Source organism: Thamnophis sirtalis, unplaced genomic scaffold (assembly GCF_051295495.1).
Source record: "Thamnophis sirtalis isolate CommonGarterSnake01/CBP01778 unplaced genomic scaffold, rThaSir2_p1.2 scaffold_15, whole genome shotgun sequence".
In the NCBI taxonomy this organism is placed as follows: Eukaryota; Metazoa; Chordata; class Lepidosauria; order Squamata; family Natricidae; genus Thamnophis; species Thamnophis sirtalis.
Genome location: NW_028261395.1, coordinates 42,011,475 through 42,023,912, shown reverse-complemented (window position 1 = coordinate 42,023,912; position 12,438 = coordinate 42,011,475). Strand labels below are relative to the sequence as shown.

General features: G+C 51.9%; 1 protein-coding gene across 2 annotated transcripts in view; it reads right to left on the bottom strand.

Moving 5' to 3' along the window:
- Nucleotides 1-8,620, bottom strand: part of SAMD11 (sterile alpha motif domain containing 11) — a 107,122-nt gene extending 98,502 nt beyond the window's left edge. Inside the window, exons 1-2 of one of the 2 annotated variants that reach the window (XM_087702081.1) lie at nt 7,532-8,620; nt 3,835-3,926 (exon numbers count right to left, since the gene is read on the bottom strand). In XM_087702081.1, the coding sequence (XP_087558207.1) occupies nt 3,835-3,926; nt 7,532-8,090 (651 nt within the window). In that variant the 5' untranslated portion in view covers nt 8,091-8,620. The remainder of the gene's footprint in view (nt 1-3,834; nt 3,927-7,531) is intronic. The other variant, XM_087702082.1, reaches the window with a different exon arrangement.
- Between the last annotated feature and the right edge of the window lie 3,818 nt (nt 8,621-12,438).

Genomic DNA, 12,438 nt, shown 5'->3' with positions numbered 1-12,438 from the left:
CCCAAAGACCAGCTGGATGGTGTCCATGCTGGAAACCCAAAGACCAGCTGGCCAGTGTGCATGTATACACACTGGCCAGCCAGCTTGTTTTTGGCTTTCCAGGGCTCTGGTGCACGCACAGATGTTCAGGTTTGAGCACTCGATGCCGAAAAGGTTCGCCATCACTGGTATAGACTCATGGATAATCCTTGAATTTTTAACAGAGATACTAAGGAAAACGTGCCACCCCGCCGATGTTCAGAATATCAGAGCTGGAAGGGACCTTGGAGGTCTTCTAGTCCAACCTCCTCCACAAGCAAGAAACCCTACGCCACTTCAGACAAATAGCTGACCACGCCTCCAGTGATGGAGTACCCACCACTCCTAATAAATAGATAAAAGATAAAAATAATATGTAAAGAGTCCCTGCAGATTGAACATCACTAAGCCAATCCATATTTTCCTTGATATTTTGGATAAAATTTGAGAATCTGCTTACCCACATAGGGGCTTAATCCAGGAATGAATGAATGAATGAATGAATGAATGAATGAATGAATGAATGAATACATACATACATACATACATACATACATACATACATACGAAATACAGATACTTTTTTAAAAAATTAGCATTTAAAGACATCAATGGAAATGCCCATAGCACCTAAAAATGCTTGACTGATCTACAAGGATACATGGCATATGTTCTCACCAAGGCTTGTCCCGACAAAAACTCCTTTTATTAATTGACTGTGAATTCTGCTCCTTCATATCCAGCCAAGTCTTTCAAGGGAGGATTTACGGCCACAGACCTTATCTGGCTTGGAGAGCTGCCAGGCCGGTATCTGCAAAACTTGGCAAGGCATCTTGGAGTGTCACAAACCAATTAAGCGAACTAATTGTCTCCTGCAAACTCCACTCCCCTTTCGCTCCTCTTTTATCTCCTCTGGGAGGGGCCATTCATCATCCACCTGTGGCCTCACTCCCAAGTCGACCCCTGTTCTTTAGCTCTTCCCTTCGTCTGTGAATCTTACTTTGCTGCCTCATGTTTTATTATTAAAACACCACTGATTGTATTCATACATTGGACTAAGTCATACATTTATAACCCGCCAGGCTGAAGTCACACCAGATTTTTAAACACACACACAAAAACCCAAGCATGGGTTGGCTTCTTATGTGATAAGGTTCCAGCTACTGGCTAAAGACTCATCTACAGGGAAAGTGGGAACATGAAAAGTTTAAAGAATCCAGTTTTTTTTTTTACAAGAAAACCCCCCTTAAAATCTTGACACGTGGCACGAAAATCAAACAACTGAGAACCGAACGTACATTTCGACCCAGGAATATATTTTGAGCATAGGAACGGCGGGGAATTCAGACATAAAAGGATCGGTGCTTCTCTCGTTTATTTCAAGCTAGGCACAGCCTGCTTTCTGCTCATCATTTCTGCTAAGAATTTAATCCAGAATGAAATTGGTTCAAATGTCATCACCAGCATCTTTACGGACACATGCGCAAATCCGTGACAGATCTCTCTTTAAGAGTTCAGCCCCCACCCCACCCCCAAAAAAAGCAGTTTCGGGATTGTTGTTTTTTAAAAAAAATCTGTTCCTTGTTTCTTTTCCCAGATGTGCTTTAAAAATAAGCAACGCCAGACATCTGTTTTTCACCAGCCTTACAAGCTATGTACGCAATTCGGATCCCATGGGGTTTTTTCTCAAATGCCAAATTCTTCCCACCCACCCCCCCACAGCACCACCTCCGAGCAAATACAAGCATCTGACTTTAATCATAAAACCGGCGAGGCTTTGAATGGCAAAACTTGCCACGCTAGGGATGCCCTCCCCACCCACCCCCGTCAGAAAGTGGTGAGGAGGGCAATTTTGTAGCCGCACACACACCATGCAACCCTTACCATCTGTACACCACCCCAGACACCTGAGCGGCAAGCCACCAAACACCAATTTCCCCTCCGCTTCCACAGTCACCGTCGAGCTCCCCGCTCCAAAATCCTGACAAAAATTATAAGAAGTCGATAAAACATTCGCTGGTATCCGAGGCCTTGGGTCCAAACCCCCGTCCCCCTGAAAGCATCTCCTCCGGTGGACCAGCAGAATTCTGACTTTTGTTAGGCTTCTACTGGGCACCAGTTGCAAAATTCGCCTTTCCCAAAAACATGCAAAACTCGAGAGGGGAAAACACCAAAACGAAAACACTGGGAGGCAGCAGGAGTTGCTTCCCAGACAAAAGAGCTCTCCAAGCCCTGTGTGAACACAACTGCTCTCAGCTACGTGGGGTTTTATTTATATAAAACCTGGAGGGGCTTTAAAAAAAAGCAGACGAACCATCTCCATTCTCAGTTCTTCTAAGCAGTGGAGATGATTTTCTGAAGATCCCACAGCCAGTCCTTCTTCTCTGATCTCAAAGGAGAGAGGCCAGTCCGGAAGGGTTAGCTTTATTCCTCTGAGAGGGAAGGTAAGAAATACGATGGAGGGAGAGAGAGAGACAGACAGACAGACTAGAGAGAGAGAGAGAGATGATAGATAAACACAGAGACAGATGATAGATAGATAAGTAGGTAGGTAGGTAGAGAGAGACAGACAAACAGACTAGAGAGAGAGATGATATAGGTAGGTAGGTAGGTAGGTAGGTAGATAAGTGGAGAGAGAAGAGAGATGATAGCTAAACACAGACTAGAGAGACAGAGATGATAGATAGGGAAAGAGAGAGAAAGAGAGACTAGAGAGATATATGAGATAGATAGATGATAGATAGATAGATAGATAGATGATAGATAAATAGATGATAGATAGATAAATAGATGATAGATAGATAAATAGATGATAGATAGATAGATAGATAGATAGATAGATAGATAGATAGATAGATAGATGGATGGATGGATGGATGGATGGATGGATGGATGGATGGATGGATGGATGGATGGATAGATGGATAGATGGATAGATGATAGGAGAGAGGAGAGGGAGATGATAAACACAGATAGACTAGATAGAGATGATAGATAGATAAGTAGGTAGGTAGATAAGAGGAGAGAGAAGAGAGATGATAGATAGATGAATACTGACAGACAGATAGACGAGAGAAGAGATGATAGATAGGTAGGTGTAAGAGAGAAGAGATAGATAGATAGATAGATAGATAGATAGATAGATAGATGATAGATAGATAGATAGATAGATGATAGATAGATAGATAGATAGATAGATAGATAGATAGATAGATAGATAGATAGAAGAGAGAGATAATGAGTAGGTAGGTAGTATGAGAGAGAAGAGAGATAGGATAGGATAGAATAGGATAGATGGGAAGGCTTGGAGGAATGTTGTCCATGGGGTAATGATGGGTCGGACATGACTTCGCAACTAACAACAAGGATAGATGGGTAGATAGATGTAGGTAGGTAGATGATAGGTAGGTAGGTAGGTAGGTAGGTCAAGATAGATAGATAGATAGATAGATAGATAGATAGATAGATAGATAGATAGATAGATAGATAGATAGATAGATAGATAGAGATTTCCCCTCTCCGACCCCCTTTTTTAAAAATCAGAACCGGGTCTCACAACTGGAGGTGAGTGGCTGGCGAGCGAGCGAAACCATTCCCACCCACCCACCCCCTCCGTGGAAAAATTGTCTTCCACAAAACAGGTCCAAAGGTTGTTGACCGCCGTTTTAAATGACAGACTTCATCCAGAAGGACCCAAAAAAACACACACCACATAGTAACAGCAAAAAAAACGTGGCATACAGACGAGAGGGAGAGAAAAAAAAAATCCGGATTCATTTTGGGTTTGTTGTTTGTTTGTTTTCACAATCATCTTACCACTGGAGACGAAATTCGACACCCAGGGCAATCACAGATTGGTGGATGTACCTGTAAAATTCCTTTGGACATAAGCGTCTTCAAACTTTTCCCTGGATGCGGGGAAGGCAAAAAAAAGAGAGGGAGGGGGCAGAGAAAGAGAAAGTGCTTCGGTTAGTTTGGAAGAGAGAGAGAGAGAGAGAAGGCATTCATTGCACAAAAGACGCCAGCCCCCCCTCCCCTCCCATGCCCATCTAACCCCCCCACTCGGCCCCTCCAAGGCCCCCACAACCCAGTTCCTTAATTGAACTCTCTCCCCGTGGAAAGGATGAAAAGGAAGCGTGCCCCCCACCCTCATTAGCCCTTAACTAATCCTCTTAGAAAGAAAAAAAAGAAAGAAAGAAAGAGGGGGGGGGAACCTTGGCCAGACTGAAAAGGTGACTAATGGGGAGTGGGGGGGGGAGGAAAGGGAGGGTTGGGAGGGGGGATTAAGAGGAGGAGGGGCCAGGCTGCCTTCTTCCCCCACCCTTCCCCCCATTCTACATGCAGTTTAGAAGGGCTGTATATCCCCCCCCCCTCTTTCTCTCTCTCTCTCCCTCTCTCAGACCAACCGACCGCGAAGGCTGCGGGAGGATGGAAGGGGCGGACAAGCGCTCCCCCGAGGCAGAGACGGGGTTGGAGCGGGGATGAGGCTTCATTAGGAGCGGCGGACCAGGGGTGGTGGTGGTAGGGGGGGTTGGTGGGAGACAGACAGCTCCCTTTTTTTCCTCCCCCCCTCCTTCCTTCCAGGCAATCAATAAACAAGGCGAGGTGTCAATCACCGCCCGAAAACGACCTTTCGCCGGTCTGCCTCTCCCCCCCCCCAACCCCCCGCACCCAGTCTGCGCTCGCCGCATCCTGCTAATGATATGTCAAAGCCGCCTCTTCCGATTCCACACACACACAACACACACACACACACAAGCGCAGAGGCAAACACAGCCAGCGGGAGAAAACAGACCAAAGTCCCAACCGGCGACGGAGCGCCCACGCCACACATATTGCATTTGCAAGCGCCTCCGGCTCTTTCCGCGGTTGGAAAAAAAAAGGGGGAAGCGAGCCACAGACGGGGCGGGGGAGAGAAGGAGGGGGAGACCCCATCCCTGCAGCCCACCTGCCCTTCTGGGGTTCCCCCCTTTCGGCTCCTGTCCCCCCCCCGCCATCCCTCCAAAGCGGCTTGCGATCCAAGCGTGCGTAAAGGTGGAAGGGTAGATTCCCGGGGGGACGGGCGAAGCGGGGCTCCGGCTACAAGCAGACCTCTCCCCGTCTCCAAGAATTGCGGGGGAGGGGGGGGCTGGACATAAGGAAGCCGGCGGGGTAGCGAATGGGTGGGGGGGGTCTTTCCTTAGCGCCCCCCCCCCAGTAGCCCAGCCAGTTCAAGACGCCGCCGGGCAGGCTTGGCCAAGCGCCCTCGACGTCAACAACAGCTGCTCAGCTTTGCTGGGGTTTTTTTGTTTTTTTTGTGTGCCAGCGGCGCCCAAACTCCGGGCGGTGCAAAAGCGAGACCCCCACAACCACCCCGCCGGCTTCCTTATGCCCTCCCCCACCCCAAATTCTTGAAGACGGCGGGGGGTCTGCTTGTAGCTGGAGCCCCGCTTCGTCCGTCCCCTCGGGAGTCTATCCTGCCAGCTTTACGCACGCTTGGATCGCAAGCCGTTTTTGGTGGGGGGGGGGGTGCAGGAGCCGAAAAGGGGGGAGCCCACGGAGGGAGGGAGGCTGTAGGGCTGGGAGGAAGACCAGGAGCCGAAAAGGGGGAACCCCACGGGGGGCAGGGGGGCTGGAGTCTCCCCGGGAGTCTGTCCTGCCCTCCTTGCCAGCTTTATGCATGCTTGGATCGCAAGCCGTTTTTGGGGGGTCGGGTGGCTGGGGGGAGAGCAGGAGCCGAAAAGGGGGAAGCCCACGGAGGGAGGGGGGCTGTAGGGCTGGGGGGAGGCAGGAACCGAAAAGGGGGAACCCCACGCGGGGGCAGGGGCGCTGTAGGGCTGGGGTCTCCCCGGGAGTCTGTCCTGCCCTCCTTGCCAGCTTTACGCACGCTTGGATCGCAATTCATTTTGGGGACACCGTTTCCTCGGGTTCGGAAAGGGGGGGAACCCCACGGAGGGCAGGTGGGCGGCAGAGCTGGGGTCTCGCCCTCCCTCTAGCCCCGACGCGCGCGTTTCCGGAGCCGCCCCCCCCCCCTCCGAGCAGCCACCCACCCGCTTCCAGGCGCCAAAGAAGCAGCCGCCGCCGCCGCCGCCGCCGCCGCCGTCTCGGAGCGATCCGGCCTCAGAAGGTCGCCGCGGCTCCATTTGCAGCGAAGCGGCGTTTGCGCTCCATTCCAGGGCGGCCTGGGGGGGGGGGAGGATGGAAGCGAACGCGCGGCTCCAGCCCTCCGTCTGGCTCCCCCGGAGAACGGGAGGAAGGCTCCCTCCCCTCCCTCCTTCCTTCCCTCCCTCCCCCGCCCGCCCCCTCTCCCCCTCCCTCCGCTCCTCTGCCCGCCCCGAGCGGGGAACGCACCTCCGAAGTCTCCGGCGCGCCTCTGCGCAACTTTCCAACCATGCGGGGGGGGGGGGGGACGACTCCGACATGCACTCTCATTTTCTCTCCCCCCCCCTTCCCAGCATGCACGCGCCCCGACCCAAAACTAGGGGGGGGGGCGATGGAGAAGATCCCCATCGCCCGCCTCCTCCTCGCAAAGCAGGGTTGCACGCCATCCAAGAGGCTGCCCGCATCCCCCAACCAAGCCCCGCTAAAGAATCCCGCAGAGCCGGGTAATGGTAAAGGTTCCACTGGCGCATCTGTGCTAGTCGTTCCCGGCTCTAGGGGGCGGGCAATTGACCGTGCCAACACAGGGACGCTGCAATTGTCATTAAGTGTGAAAAACGGTCATAAGTCCCTTTTTTCAGTGACTTCTCATGGTCACTAGATGAAGTGGTTATAAGTGGAGGACCGCCTGCACAAATGCTTCATAAGAGGTTGCTTTTTCGGATGTCGAGGTTCCCCCTTCCCTCGCACATATGTGCTACTTGTTCCCGACTCTAGGGGGCGATGCTCGTCTCCGTTTCAAAGCCGGAGAGCCGGCGCTGTCCGAAGACGTCTCCGTTACCTTCCCACCAAGGATGGTTCCTATTTTTCCACTTACTGTCGAAATGCTAGGTTGGCATTAGAGGAGAGGGTTACCCGGTTTTTTTAAAAAAACAATAAACCACCCCCCTCACTTCCTCGGCGCTCCCCGAGATCCTGTAGTCGGTGCCCTTGATTGAAGAGCCAAGGGAGGAAGTGGCGAGAGGGCCTTTGCCCAGGGGCAGAGAGCCTACTAGCCCAGAGCCGAGAGAGAGAGAGAGAGAGCGGCCAGCCTCTCGGTTCCTCGGGGCGCCCCCGAGATCCTATAGTCGGTACCTTTGACTGACGCGCCGAAGGGGGAACTGGCAAGAGTGCCTCTGCCCATGGTCAGAGCGCCTGCCACCCGAGAGCCCCGGGAAAGAGTGGTTCCTCGGGGCTCCCCCGAGATCCTATAGTCGGTACCATTGATCGAAGAGCCGAGGGAGGAAGTAGCAAGAGTGCCTCTGCCCATGGGCAGAGCGCCTGCCACCCCAGAGCCGAGGGAGAAAGAGAGAGAGAGATCGCCCAACCTCGCCCGCACCTGCCCATCCTCCCGGTTCCGTCCGCGCCCGCTTTCGACTCGGCTGGACGCCGGTACCTTTGTGTCGGATGCTCCGCTTCCAGTCCTTGGCCGTCTCCCGGCCGCTGACGAACTGGAACTCGTTGGGGGTGAGCCACTCGCCCCGGTAGCGGATGGAGGGCCCCTTGCTGCCCTGGCAGAGTTTGCGGACGTAGAGCAGGGCTCGGTTGTCGCCGCACTCCACCTCCAGGCAGGGCTCGCCGCGGTCGAAGAAGGGCTGGAAGTCCGGCGCGGCGGCGGCGGCTGTGGTGCTGCCGGTGGTGGCGGAGACGCTGGAGACGGTGGCGGAGGAGAAGCGCTCCAGCACCAGCTCCTCGGGCAGAGGGGGCGGCAGCGGCGGGGCGGCGGCGGCGGCGGCGGCGTGGAACTCCAAGTAGGCGCGTTGCTGGTGCTGCTGGTGGGCGGCGGCGGCGGCGAAGAGCTGCTCGTAGGAAGCCGGCGGCGGGTGCGGGGTCACCCCGGGGATGGCGGCGGCGGCTGCGGCGGCCGCTAAGGGCAGCAGGTAGTCCATGGGCTGGTGGAAGGCGGCCAGCGCCAGCTCCTCGCGATCCGGGCGCTCCCTTTTGATGGCCGGCATGGTGGCGGCGGCGGCGGCCTCGCCTGCCTTGCGCGCTCGGGAGGAAGGAGAAGCAGCAGCCGCCGGCAGCCAACGGAGAAGGGGAGGAGGAGGCGGAGGAGGCGGCGGCGGCGGCGGCGGCAACAGCAGCACCTTGCAGGCGCCGCCGGAGGAGGAGGCTGGCGGCGGAGGCGGCGGCGGCAGCAGCAGCAGCCACGGGGCGCCGGAGTCCCGCGGCAGGCAGTTGGGTTGTGTGTGTGTGTTTTTTGCTTAAGACGCCCGGGAGCGGCTGGAGGCGCCTGCTGGAGCGCTGCCCCTCCGGCGGCCGGCTTGGCATTTCGGCCAGCGAGGGGGCGCCGCCGCCGTCGCCGCTGCTGCCTCCGCCGCAGACATCTCGGTCGCCCACGGGTTATTGATCTGCCCTCCCTTCCCCGCCGCCGCCGCCGCCGCCCCGAGCTTGACCTGCTGGCACGGCCGCTCTCGGCTGGCTTTAATGTCGCCGATGGACTAAGAAGTTCAGGGCTCGCTTTCTTTTTTTCTTTCCTTCCTTCTTTTTTTCCTTCTTTTTTTCCTTCCTTTCTTTTCTTCCTTCTTTCCTTCCTTATTTCCTTTTCTTTCCTCCCTTTCTTTCCTCCCTTTCTTTCCTTCCTTCTTTCCTTCCTTTCTCTCCTTCTTTCTTTCTTCTTTCTTTTCTTCCTTCTTCCCTTCCTTCTTTCCTTCTTTCTTTCCTTCCTTATTTCCTTTTCTTTCCTCCCTTTCTTTTCTTCCTTCTTTCCTTCCTTCCTTATTTCCTTTTTTCTTTCCTTCTTTCTTTCCTTCTTTCCTTCCTTCCTTCTTTCTTTCTTTCCTTTCTTTCCTTCCTTATTTCCTTCTTTCCTTTTCTTTCCTTTTCTTTCCTTCCTTCTTTATTCTTTCTTTCCTTCTTTCTTTCCTTCTTTCCTTCCTTCCTTCTTTCTTTATTCTTTCTTTGCTTCCTTCTTTGCTTCCTTCCTTCTTTCTTTCTTTATTCTTTCTTTTCTTCCTTCTTTCCTATCTTCCTTGTTTCCTTTCCTTTCTTTCTTTATTCTTTCTTTCCTTCCTTCCTTCTTCCTTCTTTCCTATCTTCCTTGTTTCCTTTCCTTTCTTTCTTTCCTTCTTTCTTTCCTTCCTTCCTTCCTTCTTTCTCCCTCCCCCCCCCCGAAAAAATCCACAGGTGCCTTTTCAGCTTATCCCCACCAGACGCCTGGGTTTTCTGCCCCCCCCCCCAAAGTAGGACAAAAGTTTAAAAACAGCCAAAAGTCCCTGCGTGGCTCGGAAGAGCTCTCCCCCCCCCCCCCTTTAAGCAACTTCCCAACTTCGGTGTCTTTTCTCCCACGCCCCGGGGGAGGGGGCGGCAGGCACCTGCCAAGGGTCCAAATCTTCTCCCCACTCCATCCTGCAGGACTGCAACTTTGTAGCTTGTATCCTGACGGTTTATATTGATATTGATTGTTTCCTGATTGCTTATTTGTACCCTCTGACTATCACTAAGTGTTGCACCTTATGATTCTGGACGAATGTATCTTTTTTTTTATGTACACTGAGAGCATCTGCACCAAAGACAAATTCTCTGTGTGTCCAATAAAGAATTCTATTCTACTCTATTCTATATTTTATTCTATTCTATATTTTATTCTATTCTATATCTTATTCTATTCTATTCTATACTCTCTTCTCTTCTATTCCTGTCTTTCCATGCCCTTGAAAGGCAACCCATCTGGCTGATCACTGGCAAGACCAGCCTGGCAATGCCAAGCAGATTCGGATGGATGCCAACATTGGGGGGGGATGGAACCCCCCCCCAAAGCATTGTTTTAGCAGCAACAGGCCTCTGAATGGAGTTGGGGGAGGAGGAAGAGGAGGAGGGAGGGGGTGGCAGGGGCCAGGCATCCTTCCCCACCAATGTGAGGACACTGGGAGTATCTCCCCTCTAAAACGAGTTTACTACTGGGTGTCCAAAGTGAGGAAGGGTGGAAGAGAAGGGGGATAAGCAGGTTTTAAATGGGGTGGGGGAGATAGAGAGGGGCAACCAAGAGACAAGGATACAACACAGTCACTTTTCTAGCTTGTCCCCTAAACCTTCCACCCCTCACCCCAAAATCTGTTTCAAGAAAGAGGAAGACGGTGGTGCTAAACAGTTTGCAAACCATGATTCGTGGCTTAACGTGTTCCACGGGACTGCCAAATTACGACTTGTTCAGTAAAATGCTGATCATGCAAATCATGTTTTTAAAAATTCATACAACAGACAAGTGCAGCAAGCAACATGTTAAAACGACCATGGATAACCCATCTCCCAGGCGGGACACAGGAGCAGAACTAGTGACAGGTCATTAAGCGAAGCGGCCACTAAGTGAAACCGGCCACTGTGCTTTTACGATCTGACTTCAGCTTTCTTTTGCTTTGCAGGCCTGGCACAGCTGCGAACGTACGGCACCCCTTTCCCATCACCGCCGTGTCCGCAAACAGTCACTGTACGAGGCAGTTGCTAAGTGAGGATGTGTTTCTCATTCCCACGTTCGACCTGCATCTCCCAAACAAACGTTTATTGTCAAAATTAAAATCTCTGTTTCATGTGCTTTGAAAAGACAGGTCACAGCGGCGATGTTTTATCCTCAAACATCTGGCCTGGGTCATGACGTCTCCTGATCCAGTCCAGATGTTCCAACATGAAAAACAGCCGGATAAATGATCCACCTTAATCAGGACATGAAAAGAAAACAAAGGCTCACACCCTCCCCATGGGTATCCCCACTGAAAAAGCTGATTTTATCCATCCATCCATCCATCCATCCCTCTCCCCTTATTCTCTCATCCTCTCCTCCTCTTCCTATCTATCTATCCATCCATCCATCCATCCCCTCCTACCTCCTTATTCCATATATCCATCCTCCCTCCCACCCTATCTATCCATCCATCCATCCTCTCCTTCCTTCTTATCTATCTATCTATCTATCTATCCATTCTATCCTCCCTCCCTCCCAAACTAGCTATCCATACATCCTTCCTTCTTATCTATCTATCTATCTATCTATCTATCTATCTATCTATCTATCTATCTACCTACCTACCTACCTACCTACCTACCTACCTACCTACCTATCATCTATTTATCTATCTATCTATCTATCTATCTATCTATCCATACATCCTCTCCTCCCTCCCTCCCACCCTATTTATCCTGCATCCATCCTCTCCTTCCTTCCTTCCTTCCTATCTATCTATCTATCCATACATACATCCATCTATCCATCCATCCATCCCCTCCTCCCTCCCTATCCATATATCCATCCTCCTCCCTCCCTCCCACCCTATCTATCTATCCATCCATCCATCCTCTCCTTCCTTCTTATCTATCTATCTATCTATCTATCTATCTATCTATCTATCTATCTATCCATTCTCTCCTCCCTCCCTCCCAAACTAGCTATTCATACATCCTTCCTTCTATCCATCTATCCATCCTCTCCTTCCTCCCTCCCTCCGACCCTATTTATCCTGCATCCATCCTCTTCCTTCCTTCCTTCTTATCTATCCATCCATCCATCCATCCTCTCCTTCCTCCTTCCCTCCCTCCCTCCTTACTCCCTCCCATCCTATTTATCCACACATTCATCCTCTCCTTCCTTCCTTTCTTCCTTCTTATCTATCCATCCATCTATCCCCTCCTTTCTTCTTTCCTCCCTCCCTCTTTCCCTCCCATCTCTCTCTTTCTCCCTCCCTCCCCCCTCTCTCTCTGAGTGTTGCAAAACCCCATTTTCCAAACTCTACCTTGCTTGTGTCCAAACCCCCCATGCCCAACATCAGAAGAGACCAGCAAAAGGAGGAGACAGACATTCCTTAAACTCTGGATTCAGAAAGCCCCCCCTCCGAGTTCTTCATCCAAGGCAAGCTCTCCAATGGCTCTCCCTCGTGTTTAGAAACAGCTTTTAATTTTATTCATTGGTTAGATTTATATGCTGCCCATCTCTCTTTTCCTGCCTCTTATTTGGTCATATGACTTGAACTGACCCGGATGTAGCCCAGATCCATTTTTCTAATGGATTTGCATCTTGGCATCCATGGGGACCGTGGTGGCTCAGTGGCTGAGCTTGTCGATCAGAAGATCGGCGGTTCGAATCCCGGGCGCCGCGTAACAGAGTGAGCTCCCGTGACTTGTCCCAGCTTCTGCCAACCTAGCAGTTTGAAAGCACGTTAAAAATGCAAGTAGAAAAATAGGAACCACCTTTGGTGGGAAGGGAACAGCATTCTGTGCGGCTTCGGGAGTCGACTCATGCCGGCCACATGATCACGGAGACGTCTTCGGACAGCGCTGGCTCTTCGGCTTTGAAACGGATATGAGCAGCGCCCC